At 42.2% G+C, this 20,085-nt stretch overlaps 1 protein-coding gene across 2 annotated transcripts in view; it reads right to left on the bottom strand.

Annotated features, from left to right (window-relative positions):
* Window positions 1–10,346, bottom strand: part of ARHGAP28 (Rho GTPase activating protein 28) — a 258,404-nt gene extending 248,058 nt beyond the window's left edge. Inside the window, exon 1 of one of the 2 annotated variants that reach the window (XM_058556686.1) lies at window positions 10,189–10,346. In XM_058556686.1, the coding sequence (XP_058412669.1) occupies window positions 10,189–10,307 (119 nt within the window). In that variant the 5' untranslated portion in view covers window positions 10,308–10,346. The remainder of the gene's footprint in view (window positions 1–10,188) is intronic. The other variant, XM_058556685.1, reaches the window with a different exon arrangement.
* Window positions 10,347–20,085: the final 9,739 nt, after the last annotated feature.

Raw genomic sequence — 20,085 nt, 5'->3', positions numbered from 1 at the left:
TTCATCAGCATTCCCCCCACCCTCGTCTAGGCCCTTGTCCTCTTGACTTGAACACCAGCGTTAGCCTTCTAAAGTATTTCTCTCCCCCTAGTCATGGTCCTCCTTAAACCGTCTTTTCTACAGCAGAGAAATAAAGAGTTGGGGGATCCTGGAACAGAATAAGCAAACAGTTATAAGATTACAATTTTGATTTTATGGATTTGAATCCAGTATCTCTGAAACCAGATTAAAATAGTAATGATTTGAATGGGGTACGGGCACGGTTAGGGTGGCGAGTAGAACAGACAAAAGAGAGACTACACCAGGGTAAATTTGGTTAAGTGAAGAGAGCTCTTTCTCGAGACACATAAAAAAGGCCTCTGAATAGCAAAGTACTTCCATGAACTACAAAGAGAATTGGTGCTAATTTTTTTAACTCTCACAATAAGAACTTTTTTAGAGTCTGGATAAGAGGAGTATCATGTTTGTTTAGGATTGTTATAATCGAATCAGCTTCACTCGGGCTTCTCCTAAGCGATGGCTGATGTTTTAGCTGGTGTTGACTCATTGCCCCAAAAGGATGACACAGCTTTAAACAGGCAGAGCACAGCCTGCTTTTTCCAATTACATGCTTCCAGCAGATGGAAGAGGTGGGAGTCCTCTAGAGTGGAGTTTTCTGCAACTAAGCGCAATTCAGACTTTACAAAAACAGTTGCCAAGCCGACCTTGTAATCCCTGAGCTCCATAAATGAGGAGGGAGAGAAGTTAAGTTGTGGTATGTTAAAAAGCGCACAGGCCAGGCATCCTCTGTTTTTCAAAACAGAATCTGCGGAAACTTACAGTCAGCTCTTTTCCCATTTAATTGCTTACTCTATTGAGGTCAGCAAATGTTTTCCTTTAAGATGCCAATGAAAAGTCGCAGCAAGTGTGTTTTCGAGACTTTCCGAGTTACACTTAGTAAGATAACCGTGCATGGGTAGTTGTAACAGTGTTTGAAAGGAAGCTAAGGAAATGCCATTCTCATAATGGTCACCACCTTTTCTCTGCTTCTATAGCCTTATGTTCCCCAGTCAGGGAGTTTTCTCCTCCTCCATGATTTCCTTGCTGTTGGCCTGGCTGTTCCCTGAACACATTAGACCATGTATTGGGCCTGAGTGGGTGACCAGGCATCAGCAGAATGAATTCAGAGCCTGGCTCAACAAGTTGGCTATTCCTTATGAGGCTCTTGGCGAGACACTGTTCCAGCCTTTGCTCCCCACTTGTAGCACAGAGATTGTTCCTTGCAGTCCTCACTTATGACTGGTCTTTCATGATGCTTAGTTCCTATCAGTAACACACTCTGAACCACCTGGCTGGGTAAGACTACTTATGAAGTCTTCTAAACACATGGCAGGTAGCAGAAAAGCCCAGACCACAGTTTATATATATGACTAAAATGACTGTCCAGTCTCCGTAGTTCCAGTGTCCTGAGAACTAACAATTATCAAAGTGAACACCTTGAAAAGTGCCCAGAACCTGGAGGCCATTCTACTTCTGACCTCTCTAGAAGATTCAAGTCCAGACTACGATGGGCCCAGGATTAGTTTTCTAAAGGGAAATCCTGGAAACCCAATTTAGGTCAGCATTATCCATGGCTCCAAGGTCATTGATGGATAAGGGCTGTGCTCAGGCTTACGAGAGACTAGGGATGGCTCGGGGGTGGGGACTGTCACAACCTATCTTATCTTATCCTAAATTTTTGAGCAAGATTTAGAACAGAATTGACCTTCACAAAGGCAGAGACAAGGACCTGGCTTGGTCCCTTGGTTGGCTTCAAATCAGGATGAGGTGAAAACCTGACTGAATATTGGGAGAGAAAAGAGGGAGGCCCCATTAATTCTCATGGAGCATTGTTTCCCAATTTGCATTAAGAACTCTTATGTTATAAGTCACATTGCAAAGAATGAAGGGAAAAATGCTTTTCACCATAGAAATCTATCTCAGTAGTTAAAGAAAGCAATCCATAACACTAAAGTGAAAAATTCTAAGAGCTAGTTACTAAGAACGTAAACTTAAGGATTAAAGGATTAAAAACTGGTCTCCCCACCTTTCTGCCCCAAAAAAGCCACAGGAAGATTTCCTGTTACTGATTGCTTGGATCTCACCTTCTTGGTCAAGTTGAATTACATCTCTAGCACATTTTGTCTAGTTTAAAATATTGTTACCTGAAAAATAAAATAAAAAATATTGTTACCTAAATAAGACTACATGAAGAGCAAGAATATAGCTTTTAAATGAAAGAAAAAATCCTATTATTGCACTTCCTTCAAGTGATAACAAAATTTCTCAAACTATTTATAACCATTCATATTTAACCCACTTCATGCTTATTCCATTAAAAAAGAATAGAAATGATTGCAAAAGGAAAGCCTGAATCGAAACTGAGTCTTTACAGCATCTACAATGTGAAAGTTGCTATTGCTGGGGTGGCAATACAATAATACTGTTCCTGCTCTCAATAAAGCTATAATCAAACTGAGGCAGAAAAACACTAAATCCATAATATACTAAATAATGTTTCAAGATTTAAAAAACACATTAAAATCACCAGTTTTGGAAGGACTGGTGGGAACCCTGGCACTATCCTTCCCTCTCTGTGTGATCCTGGGCCACTTCTCTGTGCCTCAGTTTCTTCCTATGTCACAGGACTGTTGTAAGGATTAAATGAGATCACGTAAAGCTCACGTAAAGCTCAGCAAGCTATCAATAAAACTAGGACTTTTCTTTTAAGAATTGCCATCACAGGACGATGCCTGATTAATTGCCAAATGATAGTTATTGTTATGGCAGGTGAAAACTCTTCTGGCTACTATCATCAAGGAAATCTTCAGAAAAGTTTAGTCCTTACTTCCTGGACTACGTTTATTCTTTTGTGTTTTGCTTCTCATCTCCTGCAATTTAAATATGGGTTTAGTCCCAACCACTGACATGTTAACTTTGACCACTGTGTGAATTTTTCAGTGTGGTAATGAAGGCAGGGAAAAGCAGGGAAGAAACAGATCAAATATCATATTATTAGTTATAACATCATTTAGTATGTTTAACATTTTTTTCTAAGCACCTGTCAGATTTCTTTAAAGATCTGTAAAAATATAAATGCATTGATGGACCTTTGTATAAAGGCAAATGCATTGGCCACTATTTTCTAAATTGATTTTCATAAATGAATACTGAATACGAAACTTCAAAGGGATTCTTTTCCCTATACATTACAGATGTACAAGAGTAAATTAGTAGATAAATTGGTAGATATAAAGATTTATCTCTTATACATAAAAGATAATCAGCACCACAACTTAGAATTACTGAAATAGTACAAATAAATCTCAAAGGTTTGACAATTTTAAAAATACTACATACTACTCTGTCGTTGGTTTCCAGTTTCTCCTTCCTGTCCTTCATAACGTGTGTTTGTGTGCAGTCATCATCTATTCATCTAAAGGTTCAGGGATGGAATGCAAAGGCTTAATTCATTTTTAAGAGTAACATGAGACCCTGCAGCTGGTTCTGTAAGTGACACTTAGTGTATGTTCTCCCACCTTTGAAATCACTTGGCAACTAATGCCTGTCAAATGGATAGTTTTATCTATAATATTCGTTTATTGAAGAGTGACATAACATTTGATACTCAAAGAATGTGTCATAAATCCCAGATAGTTAAGAAGATGAATACATAGTAAAACATCTACTGCTTTCTTTTGTTCCCACTTTAGAGAATAAGGCAACTTGAAGCTTTTGGACACAGCATTACTATTTTGTTTGATGTACATTCTCTAGTAATCACAAAGAAATGGATACATGAAACTGCATGTGATGAAGAATGATATATTATACAAAACTTACTAACTCAAGTAACCAGAACACAGCAAGAAACTGAAAGCAAACAAACCAAAAAACTCTCAAAGGAACTGAAATAAATGCTATCAAAATCTTTTGTTAGATTATACATTGTAGTCCTGTGAAAGTATTTTCTTTACACAGTTCTAACAAGCTTGATTATCTCTCGAAAGTAAATTAACAAAGCATGCTAAAAATAACAATATTAGAAAGAACAGACAGCTAAAGACTTTCAAGGCTGCCTGAAAATAAGGGGGAAAATAACAATAATAAGTAATATTTAAATTATATAAGAAATAAAACAAAACACCAACAGAGGTTCTTTACTATTAAAGCAAGCAAACTTACGCATCTAAGTAGGTGCCTTTACGATACAGCACTGTGAATCATACTGTCTTAATGATGACAGTCATTAAGAAAAAGTTCGTTTCTGCCCTATTTAGGGGTATGCTTGACTTCATATTTTCATCCAAAGAGGCTTAAAAACAGAACAAGGTCTATTGCTTAAATGGATAAACTTTATTTCCAAAATTTTCTTCTGAGAAACATTTTACTCCCTTCCTTTGCTTTGCTACATAACATTTTACTTTTATTCTTTGCTGGAACTGAAATCTAGAGACCATAGATTGAGAAAACAGACAATGGGAATTACTTCAGAAATGAAATATTTTGGTCTAAGGATGGAATGAGAAGAAATTTTGATTTTATGCGAATTAGAATGTTTACTTTAGTTATGATACATTTGCAAATGTTCAAGTAACATCTCAGGAACACTGATAAGGGAAAAGGTTTTCCATTAGATACAAACAGAGTGTTAAGAAAATAGAAAGACAGCCTCAGGGATACGCTCCAGGCAAAGTGAGATTTAACAACTACCCTATCTTAACACAGCAGCATTTAATTGAGCAACTTTCTGATTCTTTTCCTCTTAAGCCTATAGTAAAATTTTGCTTCCAAAAAATCATGGAACCTTGAAAATTAGAGAATTTATCTTCATAGGTTTCATGAACTCAGACCAGACAAAATTAAATCATTTTACTGTACTTTGTGGCAAAACTGTGAAAAGAACAGTAGGTTAAATGACTATTGATGCCTATTTATATTTGGTTCACTTTTTAAAGGTGAGGGAGGTAAAAACGATAAAATCAGAGAGAATACCCAATGTGGATTTTACAGTATGTAAAATAAGTCAAATGTAGAAGGAATGAGAAAAATAGAAAACCATTAGAACATCACGGTAATAAATTTTACTGGCAAGATGGACGCTATAGTCAGTAGAGGAAAGTTCAAGGAGAAACAGGATACTCACATAGTTGCAAAGTATCTCCTCCAAGATATTAATTAATTGATAATATATAAATTATTACAATTAGTGATAATTAATTACATTAATTAATATAGGGGAAAGTAGTAGCTTCACAGTAGGGAAAGCTGGCAGACACCACCTTAATCAGGTGATCAGAGCTAACATCAACATTAATGAGAAATACCAACATCACGTCCCCCCGATATGATGCGCTGAGAAGGGCCTGACATCATTCTGTGGAATTCTCACCCAAAAGCATAGCTCAGTCTAATCCTGAGAAGACATCAGGTCAGTCCAAATTGAGGGACCTCCTACGAGACGACCAACTGGTGCTGCAGAAGAGCCCAGGTCACAGAGCACAAGCGCAGACTGGACACGCGGAGGAGGCGTGGGGGCAGGACCACACTCACTGTGGGGCACCGGACTCAATTCTACAGCAGAATTCCAATTCTAGTGGAAAAACTGGTGAAAGCAGAATAAAGTCTATGGTTTAGTTAATAGTATCGTACCAGTGTTAATGTTTCAGTTTTGATAACAGAACTATGTTATGCAAGATGTTAACATTAGGGGAAGATGGGAGAAGGGTACACGGGAATGCTCTGTACTACTTTTGCAAGTTTTCTATAAGTCTAAAATTATATCAAAATAAAAAGTTAAGAAAAAGTTATCATCTTCATCCACATGAAAATGACTCTAACAATACTCCAAGTTCCTTGAATTTTTGTGGACACATTAAGGATTAATGATGAGGGAGAACTGAGCAGGTTAAAAATGGACACAGCAACTGGCCATTTAGCCAAATGACACGATCAAAGGAAATGTGCCAGACGTTTCCCAACAGCTCCACATATGGAGGCACCTACAACTCAGCAGGGACCCTACTGTAAAAAGAAACCAGAGACACCAACTCTTGTTCAACCAGAACATAAAGAACGATCTATCAATACCTTATTCTCTCGTAAGACTCCTATTTCCATTACTATTTCTGAATCCTCTGTGAAAAGTATGATACTACGCCCCAGAATTTGGTATAGCTGTGGTTACATCCATAACTCACACAGACCTATATCAACGCTTAATTGAACAAGAGTTGGCACCTTGAAATAAGTGCCTTTTAATTAATTAATTTCAATCCAGGAGATACCAATAAATGTCACTAAAAGTTGCTAAATTTCATCTTTTCCACAAAATAAAATATTTATTTTCAATCATCAATTCCATTTTAATCAAATCAATCCCATTATAATGAAGAGTTATGATATTAGGAAACAGTACCCCCTTTATAGAAGTTTGACGTAGAATTAGCATTCCCAGGATAACCTTGGTTAGCTTCTATATTTGTTTTAGAGGAAGAGTTGATTCTTTTCCTCTTCTATTTTTGTCCTTTCTCAGGAAGTTTATGGTATAATGAGATAAACATCAGAAACACTCATGGCTATTTTATACTATATCTTCACCAAAAATTGTTGTATATCTTATTTGTATACCACTTACAAAATCTTTGAAAAACAAGATATCCAGTTTTATCTTCAGCTACCTTTCATTTTGTAGGTGAACTTATTCTGTATGTTATGTCACCATTTTCACTCTGGATTCTCAATAAGGTCTAGAAGCTTAGCCTCTCTAAAAATCACACGAGTCTAAAGACAATTCCAGCCATTTGTTTCAACAGAACTGAGAATTTATAACCCTTCACAATAGAATGTAAACATAGAATGTTTGTGAAATAAGGAATTACTTTCCCTCTTCCCAACAAATACTTGGTACTCTTGACTCTCTTTCCTGCATGAATAAGTTTTGGGGATAGGTACCAAAAACGTTTTACTCTCCTTTTTACATCAACAACAGCTGTGATGGAAAGCAACAACAGTAATAATACAGCTAACAATTGTTAGATGCTTCCTCGGCGCCGAACACTATCCTAAGCAGCTGACGCAAACTGCCCAAGGCCGCGTGGCAGTCGACGGTGTAGGCGATGTGCGAAGTCTAGAGTCCGACCCCAGGCCTGAGTAACTGGCAAGCACACTTTATACTGGCTACTTACTTTAGTAAAATAAAATGGGCAGGCCCCAGAAGAAACTGCAATGGACAGCCAGCTCCAGTGTGGAAGAGGAACAGAGCAGCCATTACTCACTCCGGCCAGTTCTGGCGGGGAGCAGCCAAGGCCTGAGTTGATGGAGCTTTTGATTTTTTTTTTTTTTTTTCTTTTTGTGAGGAGATCAGCCCTGAGCTAACATCCGCCAATCCTCCTCTTTTTTTTGCTGAGGAAGACGGCCCTGGGCTAACATCGGTGCCCATCTTCCTCCACTTTATATGGGACGCCGCCACAGCATGGCTTACCAAGCAGTGCGTCGGTGCGCGCCCGGGATCCGAACCAGCGAACCCCGGGCCGCCGCAGCGGAGCGCGTGCACTTAACCGCTTGCGCCACTGGGCTGGCCCTGATTTTTTTTTTTAATGGGAAGCTGGAAGTCCAGATTTATATCTGAAGCCTCCTGATTTGGAAATGTTGCCACTTATTTCCAGCTTTTTCTAAAAATCCCATTGGTCTGAAAAGGAAGGGGCTCTATTCTCAAGGCGGGGATGCTGTCTCATTCATCTTGTTCCCATTTGTGTCCCTGATGCCTAGTGTGTTGCTGGCACATAGTAGGTGAAACAGGGTGACTTCTGCTGTTAACAATCCTGCCATTTTATCTTGGCCAGTTTGTAAGCTTGGTAGGAATTCATTAATTTATTCAACAAATATTCACTGAGCTGCTACAATGTGCTAGGCACTGCTCCAGGCCCTTGGGATATAAGAGCGAAGAGAAGAGTGAAGATTTCTCACTATTCACTCTACTCTTCACTCTTGTGAGAGAAAGAGAGAGAGAGAGAGTTTATATTTTAGTGGGAGAAACAGGCCAAAAAAAAATCAAAAGCACATAAAATCAGATGGAGTAGAGGCTTGGAAAATAAGGAGATGATTTGCTTTGAACTGAACCTGTGCTACCCAGAGCTAAAGAATGATGATCCTTAGAAAGTCAGATACAATAGTCCATGCTCCCTAGTGCCATACTGGTCACTACTCCACAAATATGTTACACATATGCGAGCAATTGAAAGGAAAGGGTATTCTTGAAAGAGAGAGTGCTTTCCACATAAGTAGAACAATATGATCTTGCTCCTCGGCTTGAAAGAAAGTATTGATCAGTAGTTAGTGAGTCAAAGGTTAATAACTCAGGCCTGATTATTTCTGTTATCAGACTCATGATTGATAGTGTCCTCTGGCCCCTTGTAAATACAGAACAGGAACCTTTTTGATTGCTGTTACTGGGAACCAAGGAATTAAGCTATTCTCTCCCGAGTTAGTTGCAGTGGGTGGGAGTATATCTCCTGCATCAGAGGGTGAGCAGCACAAAGGTTCCTATAGAGAGCATGCAGGGCAGTGACCAAAAATGCAGACTTGGAGCAACATAAATCTCATTGGCAACCGTATGGTAAAACACTAGCTCTGACACACAACTGTTTCGCTCTCTTGTATCATCATTCCACAAGACCACATGCTGAGTTAATGGAACTTCTCCAGTTTGCTTTGGAAACGGATGTAGTTTCGGATAGCCCAAATGGCACAATCTGGCTATTGCTCCTAGACAGCTGCTGGGAGTTACAGACAGGATAGCTAAACCAGGACCATCTAAAACAGCACAAACCTGGCCCCTGCTTCTCATCAAATCACTCATATCTATTTAGTTTCTCATAATCTGAGTAATTATAGTCAATGATTATGCTCAGAAAACACCCTAAAGACAAATGCAAGTCTGTATCTTCAAGTAGCCTTTAAAATACAACATGCCCAGCTCCTAAAGCTGGTATAATTTTATTTTCTCACTGTCTTTATATAAAAATTAGATTTCTCTCAACTTGCTCTTTTTGGAAGAAACAATATTTTCTTTGTTAGCCAAGCCCAACAGAGATCTCATGGCAATGCAGTTTGTTCTTCTCAGGGATACTAGCCAAAAGGATATTCCTTGAACTGAAGTCACAATTTGTTGAAAGCCTTGCAAGTTGATTAAATTAGGAAACAAGTAATCATTATCACATAACTACAGGTAAAAGTATGAGAAAAAATAAACATGTCAAAAAGCACACCATTTAAACTCCCCACTTGAAAGACAACCATTCCTCAGTGGAGCCATAGCAGATAAAGAGCCACATTTAAACATAAAACTTCCCCTCAATGTGTCAGAAATCACACATCTTACTCATTAGTGTCATTTTGTCTACCTACGGAAACGTCCTGAGAGTCTAACAGTTTTGGTTTAGGTAATGGAAGTCTCACTGGCTTGATCTTGCATCAAATAGACAAACACTGATAGAGTAATTGAACACAGATCTCTGATTTATTAAATCTAAAGTGTACATAGTGAGATGGTTATAGACCTCTTTTGACCCAAAGGAAATAAATTATAATTGCATTTACAGCATAGAGTCAACATTAGCAATAATAAAATAATGATACCAATGTATTTATACAACTGAAAGGTTTTTAAAATCTAGCAATAGAATTGTTTTTAAAAGTCTACTGAGATTTCTTGTCGGAGAATCTCTCCATCCACGTTTTAGCTCAGGTGGCATGCAATTATTAAAGAAGCTCTCAATAGTACTGGAGGATTTAGGATAATCTATTTTAACTTTTTTCATTTTCTGCTTGTGTTTCATTTTAAATGATTTTTTAAAAATTCTTCAACATTCAATAGGTGAATTGGGCAGAAATGAGGCACATGCCTCTTATGGCCGAGCAGTATCAAGAACACGACTCCGCTGCTAACCTCTGCTAGCCAACGACTTGAGCCTGTGCGGGCCAAGACTTCGTGCACTCCCACTGCCGCTCAAGCACGATACAAAGGACAGCAGGCTCACTCATCCAGTCCACCCAAACGTGGAACAACAATCAAGAGATGGTGGTCGCACGCTCCGGCGGAAACCCCAGCTGCAAGATGAAACCCCCAAGCCCAGGAGCCCTCTGCTCCCTCCGGCGCGGCTCGGGTACCTGCTGCCCGGGTGGCCGGCGGCCCGGGGCGCGCGGCGCGGCTCGGCGCTGGGCGGCTGGGAGCGCGCGTACGAGTGGTAGGCGGTCAGCACCACGCCGCCCGAGTCCTCCACCTCCATCGTCAGCCGCGCATGTCTCCGCTCCGGCCCGGGAACAAAGGCGGGCCCAGCGTGGACCGGCGCCCCGGGAGCGGCCCGCGGCGGGGAGGCGCGGCGCGGCGCGGCCTGTCGGGGGCTCCCGCCCGCGGCTGTCAGGGGCGCGGGGAAGCCGGCCCCGCCCGCAGCCCGATTAGCATAGGTCTGGAAACACGCCCACGAGCCCCGCGCCGGGCGGGGAGCACGCGGGGTGGGATCCCCGTTTCTAGGAAACTGGACACCGGCGGGGATCCTGGCGCGCGGGCTGGCTGCTCTGGCGGAGTTTTTCTTGCTTTGTTTCTTTTCCTTTTCCTTTTCTCCCCCAGCCCCGCCCCCCCCAAACAGGAGGCTTATCCCGTAGCCAGGAACGTTTCCTGCCTGGCAGCCAGAAGCGAGAGAAAGAAACCCTGCCTTTGAGCCCGGGCCGGGAAGGAGAGGGGCAGGTCTGGGGAAGAAAGGAAGACAATGTGAGACTCTCTCACTTAAGCATGACATCAAAAATTGAAGAACCGGATTACGTTGCTGTTTACTTAGTCAAATTACAATAAACTTGATTTCCTTTCAGGCAGGTAATTCCCTCTTACAGCAAGCGGATCGCTTCCCTCCCCGCCTCGGTGCCACAACCAGACTCTGACCTCACTCCCACATCCCTTTCCTCCTCCCAGTCCTGATCAGATGAACAGATATTGCGCTCAGCTTGTCTGAGAATTAGACTTGATTATTATGGGCTGAATGCATGTTACTTCCAGAAGTCTTTATGGGGGTGTGTGGGGGGGGGTTAGATAAAAGGGGGCGTGGCCAGAAATTTGGACTCTGAAGTCGTCTTTACCTGTATAGAACTAATTGCACAAATGGAAAGACCACATTCTTTTAACCGATTAAAAAGGAAAGCAGAAGTGTGCCCGCACTGACTTCTCACGCCCTGTTGAGGCGGTTCACCGGCTGCCTCTTACACGCCCCTGGGAGGTAGGTGCAGTGGAAAGAGGAGTTAGTTCACCCCCTACTGCTACTTAACATCCCGGAATCTGTTTCCGCATCTGTGAAACGGGGAAATTAGTCTTCTCTTGGGGTTAAAAGCACCAAGCACGTGCAAAATCTCAAGAAACGTTGGTTCTCCCTGCTACTTCCTTCACATTCGTCAAGAAGGTGAAGAAGTGCTTTCGCTGCACTTTCAGAGGTTGGGAAAGCAAAAACATTGTCGTCGACAATGCTTTTTAGAAAAATTTTTCTTGATTAAAGGGGTGGGTTAATAATGACTAACATTTAATATTCATTATGTGTTGGATGCTGTACATTAGCTCTTTAAACAATTCTATGAGGTAGGCAGTATTATTATCCCAATTTTATGAATGCACTTATCAAACATCAGTGTATGGAATTCAAACATATTATTTATTCATACAAAGAATGCTTCATTCTTCAAAAATTTCAGATACAAAGAGGCATCTGTTTACCTACTGTGTTTAATGCCAAATACGTTAAAACTAAGATAACCCTTTCTTAAAATGTGCAATAAAGAAATAGTATAAGTATTGATACATGTCAACGATGCCTCATCTAAAACCTTGGGACCAGATATATTTCAGAATTTAAGAATATTTTTTAGTTTTAAAAGGTAGTTTGGCGCATGCACCTTAATATAGAACACTCCCCTTCCAGTACAATTTGGGACAGCACCCTGTAATCAAACATATTTATTCAGCAAAAAGAATTGGCCCTAAGGGGGATAAATAAAGTCTATTAATAGCCGCACATTTATTCAGGTCAGGTTTGTCGCCTAATAAGTTTTGGCATCAAACTGTTTAAAAATGTGTAATTTTTACAGCTTTTTGAATTTTGGAGGTACCATAAGGATTATAGTAGCGGAACTTTTTCTGGGCATGGAATTTCTCCTTGGCATTTCTCTTTTTCTGAACTACAGACTCACAGTTTTAAATACCTGCAGGGTATTTCCTTGAAAATATTTTGGCCTCATGATGCCCAACATGGCAGAGTGCTCCCTCCCTCGTGCCGCCTCAATAGCTCTCCTTTCCCTTGTGTTCACATTTTAGACCCTGAGTCATGCTGACTCCTCCCTCCAGTTGATGATCAAGTCTGTCATTTCTTTCTCACAGCGTCTGCCCACCATTCCTTCCATGCCCGCGGCTGCTGGCTCTGTTCCCATGTCGCCACCTCGTGCCTGGGCGATGGCACTCCTCCCTTGACTTAGATTCCTGTCAATCACCTTCCTCTTGAAACTTCCTCCTCTTCAAAGTGCTGGGAGAGTGATTTTCTTAAAACATGGGACCCCGCCTTGTCAAAGCCCTCAGTTGTAACCCACCTCCTACAAAATATTGTGCAAACTCCTTAGAATAGCTTCTCATTCATCTATTTTGATCACCTAATACTTCCTCACTCCCAAAACCCTGTGTCCCCCTCACACCAGCCTGTCCTGCACTCTGACTTTGCCTTTGCTCCGAACTGTCCTTTTCCTGTCTGGAAATCCTTAGAAACTCTCTACGGACTCCCCTGAAGACGTCTCAGCTATTCCTAATCCAAAGTAACACCATCTTCTGCCCTCCTGTGGAAATTACTGTTACCTGTGTTGTAGGAATAATCTCCTTCTGCCACGTAGTTAAAGCAGTCAGCCAAAACTGCGCACGGTGTTCACCCTCCACTCCTGTGCCCACGCCACGTGCAGCTACTAGATCACAGGGGCTTCTTCCACTGAGCCCAGATGCGGCCACAAAATCCTTCTCAAAGCAGCAACAAGATAACTTTCAGAGGCAACTATCTCCTAACCCTGGATTGTATTACTATTTTCCAACAAATTGGTGTCTTTTCCTAAATTTTAAGCTACTGTAAAGGCTAGTGTCATGCTTTTGTCTGTATATCCCAGAGCCCATAGTGTTTTGCAGAGTAGGCAATCAGTAAGGAATATTTGTTGGATGAAGGAACAAATGAATCAATGAGTGCGCTGGCACTTGTTAGTGCCATAGTTCCAACCTTTCAGGGTAGCCAAGGAATTATGATAAATGTTTCATAAGTCTATATGACACTGCAAACTACAAAAAATGTTTCACTTGTATGTATTAATATTTTTCAAATATGTATTATTTCTGTTGACTTAACAAAATACAGCTCTTTAAGCATTCTTGAGTTTTCAGGTGTCAGAAAGCTGGTAGAGTGCATATATTGGATATTATAGAATACGATGTACAGGATATTTTCCTGTTGCCCTCCAGATCCACTTGTCACCCTCTCTACCCACTTGGTGCCCAGTGGCTCAGCTTCTGATCTGCATCTGTGAGCTCCCTAGCCTCTGGCTTCAGGTAGGATGTGACCAAAGAGAGGTGCCAGCAGGAGAAGGGAGCAATGGGCTAGGTTGGGTATTGGGTATTATTTTCTGGGCTTCTGCTCTGCTATTTGCTGCTGGCTGGTTCCTTCTACCTAAAGCCATAGCTCCTGACAGCAGCTCTCTCCCGTGCTGTACTCTCTGGATTCCAGAAACTCCACCTCTGCCTGGCCCCTCGGACTAGGGATGGAAACAGCTCCTGTTTACCTAGTAGTCCCTCCTTCAGCCCTCCTGCACCATCCCTGTTGGCCCCTCATCCTACCCACCCCTTTATAGACAGTTGCTTTACTAAACTCTCCTCAGTCACCTGCGCTGAGTACCCCATCCCTTCCTGCCAAGGCCCTGACTGATACGTATCCCCACTGAGATCTGGGGCTGTATTCTGTAAACAACCACGTTAGTATGCCTGCAGTGAACAGTGAACTGTGCAAATATGCACGCTGCGAGAGAGAAATACAAACGAGAAATAGCTTCATGGCAGTTCAGGAGTTTTGTCACCAAATAAGTTCAGGTCTGAACAAGTTTTGCAGTCAAATGAGTTATAAAAAAGCCTTGAGATTTGCGAGCTTTTTGGATTTTGGAAGTATAGATATGGGATTGTGGACCTGGTAGAGTCTGCTAACTTTTTCAGCGTGCTGGGAACCACTGGGCAGAGGATGTCAGCACAAGACTGTGACAGCTGGCTGGGCAGCAGAGTAACCGGGGACCCTGGGAAAGTCTACATCTGGGAACTGGGTTGATAAATTGCCCCTATGGTGGACAGTGGACATTCAGGGCACAGAAATAGGATTTTCAGTTTATTTAGACTAGGGGCAATGGTAGAGAGAAAATTCTAGTTCCCCACTCTGGACTGTTCTGATGTCACTGCAGCGCCGAGCACTGGACTTACCTGGGAAAGCCTCACAGACTCTGGCCCCTGACTGCAAGTGACCCAGCATTTTATGAAGTATGGGGACAGTTCAACATATTCAACCCACCAGGAAAGGCAAGAAAACAGAGCATTTATGCAAAACCTTAACATGGACAAAAGAAAAGTGCCTCTTGTGGCCTTGGCTGCTTATCTGGCAAAACTGCTGCCAGGATCATCGTTTAATACCAGAACAGGGCAACAGCTGCAGCATGAGTCTCTGCAGCCGCTGACTGCCCTTCTCTTAGCAAGAGGGTTTAAGTCACCTGGTCCCTGGCCCCGTCTTGCAGGAAATGAAGGCACAGTTCTTACCTACCGAGGGGAATATGTTAATTCTGTCAAAACTCCAGCTTACATACATTTACCACTTCCTCAAAATCCTCTAAAAAGATTGGGTAAAATTAGAGGGGATTAATGCAAAATTGCATCTTAAAGAGGAAATACTTTAATGAGACAAGTACTTTAAAAGGTAATGTATAAATCCTTTATCATTGGGTCAGCTGATAAATTTTGATTTGCTACCCTGAAATATTTTTCAAAACTTATTGGCACTAATTAAATTATGCAAATTTATTTTCTGAGTGCTCTCATGATGACACAGAATTTTGAGACTATTCTGATTTTCCTATTGTTTTCTTAGCATCTATTTTTAAAGAGATATCAGGACCTATTTTTCTTGAGTAATTGTTCTGTGCTCTCTGATCAATTTGGTAATCGGGTTAAGCAGACTATGTCACCATGAGACCCTGTCAGGCAGGTCAAGACTCATGTTATTTATGTGATGGACATAACTGAGTCACTTGAGTGACTTAACTGAGTGACTTCTACAAATAAATTGAATCATTATTGATCAGAAATGAATCACTACTAATCGACCCAGGAAGAGTGAGGAAATAGACCAGCCATGGATCTGAGGACTAGCATTATGGAATACCTTCTGCGGTGCCATGTTTTGCAGTTATGCGACAGCTTTATTTACTCATCCATCAATCCATGCATCCATCCCAGAACCTACAGTCATCGTTAGTAACTACAATGCCAAGTGCTAGGAATATAAAAATGAATAAGAACTTGAAAGCACAGTTTCTGCGAGAGGTAGAGGTAGGGGTTGGAGTAAGAGGTCATCTAAGAACACTTCCCAGAGGAGGTGATGCTAGAGATGGGTCTTACAAGATGACTAACGATTGGCCAGCTCAGGAGTAAGGGTGGGCAGTTGGGGGGATGAGAAGAAGGGCATTCCAGAGAGAGATAATAGACGGAAAAAAAGGGCATAGAGAAAAGAAACAACGCGGCATGGACAGGGGAGCACCTTTAGTTTAGCTTTGCTGGAGAATAAGGTGCAAAGGAGAGAATGCTGGAGGTGAAGTGGGAGACAGAGGCAGGCACTGGGGGAACTGAATGCCGTGTGAGGGGTGTAAACGCTATCTTCGAGTTCAGGTGGAAAATCCACTGTGGGTGTCAAACAGGCTGGGACCAGGATCTTCTTGTGCTTTTAGATGGTCCCCCCAGCTCTACACAATCTGGTCTTCACTCGACTCTGCTGACCTACATCTCCTGTGCTTCCCAGCCTCCTCTGCAGAAGAGTGTACACTGGAGCATGGGAAAAGAGCAAGCCAAATATAAACAGCCAGACCCTAAGCCCCAAATAGAATCCTAAGACAAAGTCCAAGACGGATTTTAACATCTTTTTCTTTTCGATTTTAGACCAATTAGGTTTTTTTTTTTTTTTGAGCAAGATTGGCCCTGAGCTAACATCTGTTGCCAATCTTTCTCTCTCTCTTTTTTTTTTCTCCCCAAAGCCCCAGTACACAGTGTTGTAATATCTTAGCTGTAGGTCTTTCTAGTTCCTCTCTATGGGAGGCCACCTCAGCCTGGCTTGAGCGGTGAGTAGGTCCTCGCCCAGGATCCGAACACGTGAACCTGGGCCAGCGAAGCAGAATGCATGAACTTAACCACTGCGCCACCAGGCCGGCCCCCCAAGATGGATTTTAAATAGCTGTTGAGAAGAAGTTTAGCTTAATGAATTACGTAAGTGCCTCAGAGGGGAAGCTGAGAAAAGGACCCCATCAATCCCGTCTCTCTGTCACCAGCTCCTTATTACAGATCAGTCACCTGCTTCGTTAACAGTCAGATCAGGCAGGCCAGACCGCCAGACCTGGAAAGCGATGCAATGAGCACATTTGGTTTCCTCTGAGTCGATGAGGGGAAAACACAGCAGTGAGATGTTGGGGAGAGATGCGGCGTGCGGGGCTGCCAGCGGGGAGGGTTGCAAACCACAGAAACATTTCTGATTCTGAAACCAGGAAGAATGTGGGAATATCCCAGGATTGAAGGTCGAAGCTGAAGAGCAGGCTTAGGGCAGGAATGAGAACACAGTCTGGCCAGCATCATCTTGCCAGGGTGCTTCTTATAAAAGTAACCAATTTGAACTTTCCTCCCAGCCTTGCTTCATTCTTCTCAGGATAAAGAGGACCAGAATATTGCATCAGATTCACTTATGCTTACTTTCCACTTGGCAGTCCCTGGTGTTAAAGAAATGGTCTAGCTGACATGGCCTTCAGGGACCCCTTGCCTTCTGCAATGGTAAGTCAGTCACCCAAATTGCACACCATGTGAGGGCAGTATCCCTAAATTGACATCTTAGGTAGCAGGAGTGGATGCTGAGATGCCAACAAACGATCAGTGTTCACTAGAGCAAGATTTGGTGAAGCCTCAGGGAGGCAGGGTTGGCCTGAAAGCGCTGGCCAAGAGGCACACTCAAGTCATGGGTGGTAAAGATATCCAACAGCTGAGGAGGGACGGGGTCTTACAGAGAGTGAGGTGAAGAAGTGATACCCAGGGGAAGAATACACTTTCCCACCTTGCAGTTTTGCCTAGATGTGGCCCTGAATACAGAGGGTCTTATTTCCTGAAGTTTGGAAATCAGATGGATCTGTGCTTTTGTGATGAGAATAGGAAGGTTCAAATCCACATCAACTAATCAGTCCTCAAATATGGCTCAGACTACATCATTCAATAAGACTTACGTGACCTGAACTGAGTCATGTGGGTCTGGAGAAGTATAACTGAAAGCATAATTTTGAAGGAAGTTTATGCAATGCATGGCTGAAACGGCGTGGTGGAAGGAAGGCAGGGTTTGAAGCAGGACAGACATAGAAATAAACTCCTTTAGTGCCGTAGGACTATGAGCCTTTACTTCATCTCTCTGGCATCTCATTTTTTCATCTGTAAAATAAGATGGTACTATCTGCCATACAGAGTTGCTGGCCCAGGACTTAGAAAGGATAATTGTAAAATCGCTGCATACATAATGCTCGACAAATGTATGTTCCTTTTATTATGCTATGCATTCAAGTAATTGTTGTTTTACCTTCTACTTTGTTAGCAATACCTATTTGAAGTTCCAGGGGAATTCAAAAAACTAGAGCCACCATTATTAGTTAGCTAATAAAAACATGTCAATACACTCCGAAGACTAAATGTTTCTACAAACAAGATCATGATTGTGTTAACAGAGCCATACTCTGAAATGAATGGGCACAGGTAGATAGCAGGAAATTGATGTTTGTCAGTTGAAACATTAACCAGTGATGTACCTAGTTATTACTGATAACTATCCAGCTCAGAAAAGTTGCCATCTGGGGTCACCTCTGACCCTGACTGCGCTGGTGTCCACAGGCTGGAGTATCGGTGTGCCCTGCAGAGGAAGCCTTCACGCACTGCACCGGCGTTCCAGACCAGTCAGTTAGGGCCGACTTCTCAGAGGTCTGCTGGCACACTCATACAGCATCTGTACAAAGTAGGCTTAAACAACTACTTCATGAATAAGGAGCCCTCTTCCGCTCAGTTCTCAGTTTCTACATCTGCAAATGTAAAATGAAACTACAGGGCTGCTACCTTACCGTGCTTTGCCAAGAAAAGTGGGAGGACTTGAAAGTCACGGGAGAGCAGTGCCAATGGGCCTCAAAACTAGAGAATAAGACACTGTGTAAATTATGCCCCTGGAGTTGTGCAATGCAGCCCGGTTGGAATGTCTTTGAAGACAGGAGTGTAAGGAGAAATTAAACAATAGTTGTAGTAATAAAACTTGTGTCAGAGGGAGAGGACAATTCTGATTGCTGCTCTGTCACCTGCTAGCCATGAGACTCTGTCTATATATAATATTTATTTATATTTTTTCCTGATCCCTTCCTTTAGGGCGTCACCCTGAGTGCCTTTACGCAGGAACCTCTTAAGGCATGTGGTTTAAATCGGGCACTCCCAGCCTCCCGCCTCAGTGCTTGTCATGTGGCTCAGGCCTAGGTGCAGGAATGAGTGTTTGACCAAAGCTGGGCCACTTCTCTGAGACTTCTGCCAGATCTTCATAACAAAAATTTTTCTTTCTCTGTAAGGAGAGTGCAGCCCTGAAGCTGCAAACAGCCATCTCGCTACTGCAAAGCTTGCTTGATACCTCTTGAAGCCAAAGAGGAGCAAGCTCAGATGCTGGGGAGCACCCTAGGAGCGCCATTTGAATCTCTTTTCTAAGGCAGGTCTGAAGCAAATACTACCACCTCTTCTTTTGCTGCGTCAGGTAGTATGAGTTGGGTTCTTTTTACTTGCAACCACTGAGTAATAGCAATAGCCAGCAGTCACATGGCATTTACTAGGTACTACGTGTAAGCACTTGACTCACTTCATCCTCACAACAACCCCATGAGGTAGGTAGCATTATTATCATTCTTTCCACTTTGCAGAGGGGAAAAGGGAGCCCAGAGAGGTTAACTCATCCTAGGTCACAGACCTGGAAAGCAGTGTAGGCGGGATTCAACCCAGGTAATATGGCACCAGGGTCCAGGAACTTAACTACACCACGCTGCCTATTAATGTCCCAGACTAATATTGTCAACCTGGGCAAGTAACATCTTGGAGGTTCAACATCTCTGAACCTCCAACGTAAGGTGTAAATATACAACATCGGAGTAAGCTCTCAGCAAATGGTGGTGACTGCAGTATTAGTAATTATTTCACAACTTCATTCCATTTCCCTCATTCTAGTGGTGCTTGGTGGGTGGACAAATGAGCTGATGTATGCAAACAGCTTTGAGGATCTGATATGGAAGCTGGTTTTAAGAATCATGATAGTCTGTTCCCTAAAAATGAGTAACAGTTTTGTTCCTTCCCCAGAGAAAGAATGGACCACAGTTTGGATCTGATGACTTGATTGTGTCTGTCCCTGTCGCCATCACATGTAGGAATAAACGGTTACTTGAGGCTTGGCTGTTTTTAAAAAATCCTCTCAAAATGACTGAAAAGAGGCTGAAGATGATGATACTTGAGAAAGAATTATTATACCCTTAACCACAGTGCTTCAAAGAATTTAGAATCCCCTTGATATAAATTCATTTCAACTGCTGATGGTGGAAAAGGGGTGCATTTCCTAAGTTAGATGAATTCCTGTTGTCTACAAATCACGGATCTGATCCAAATGAAACAACTCTAAAGATAATTTGATTATTAGCAATTTCTCTTCAGGTAACTGCTGT

Source organism: Diceros bicornis, chromosome 16, assembly GCF_020826845.1.
Source record: "Diceros bicornis minor isolate mBicDic1 chromosome 16, mDicBic1.mat.cur, whole genome shotgun sequence".
In the NCBI taxonomy this organism is placed as follows: Eukaryota; Metazoa; Chordata; class Mammalia; order Perissodactyla; family Rhinocerotidae; genus Diceros; species Diceros bicornis.
Note: the sequence above shows the minus strand (reverse complement) of the source record. Positions and strands in the feature narration are given on the sequence as shown.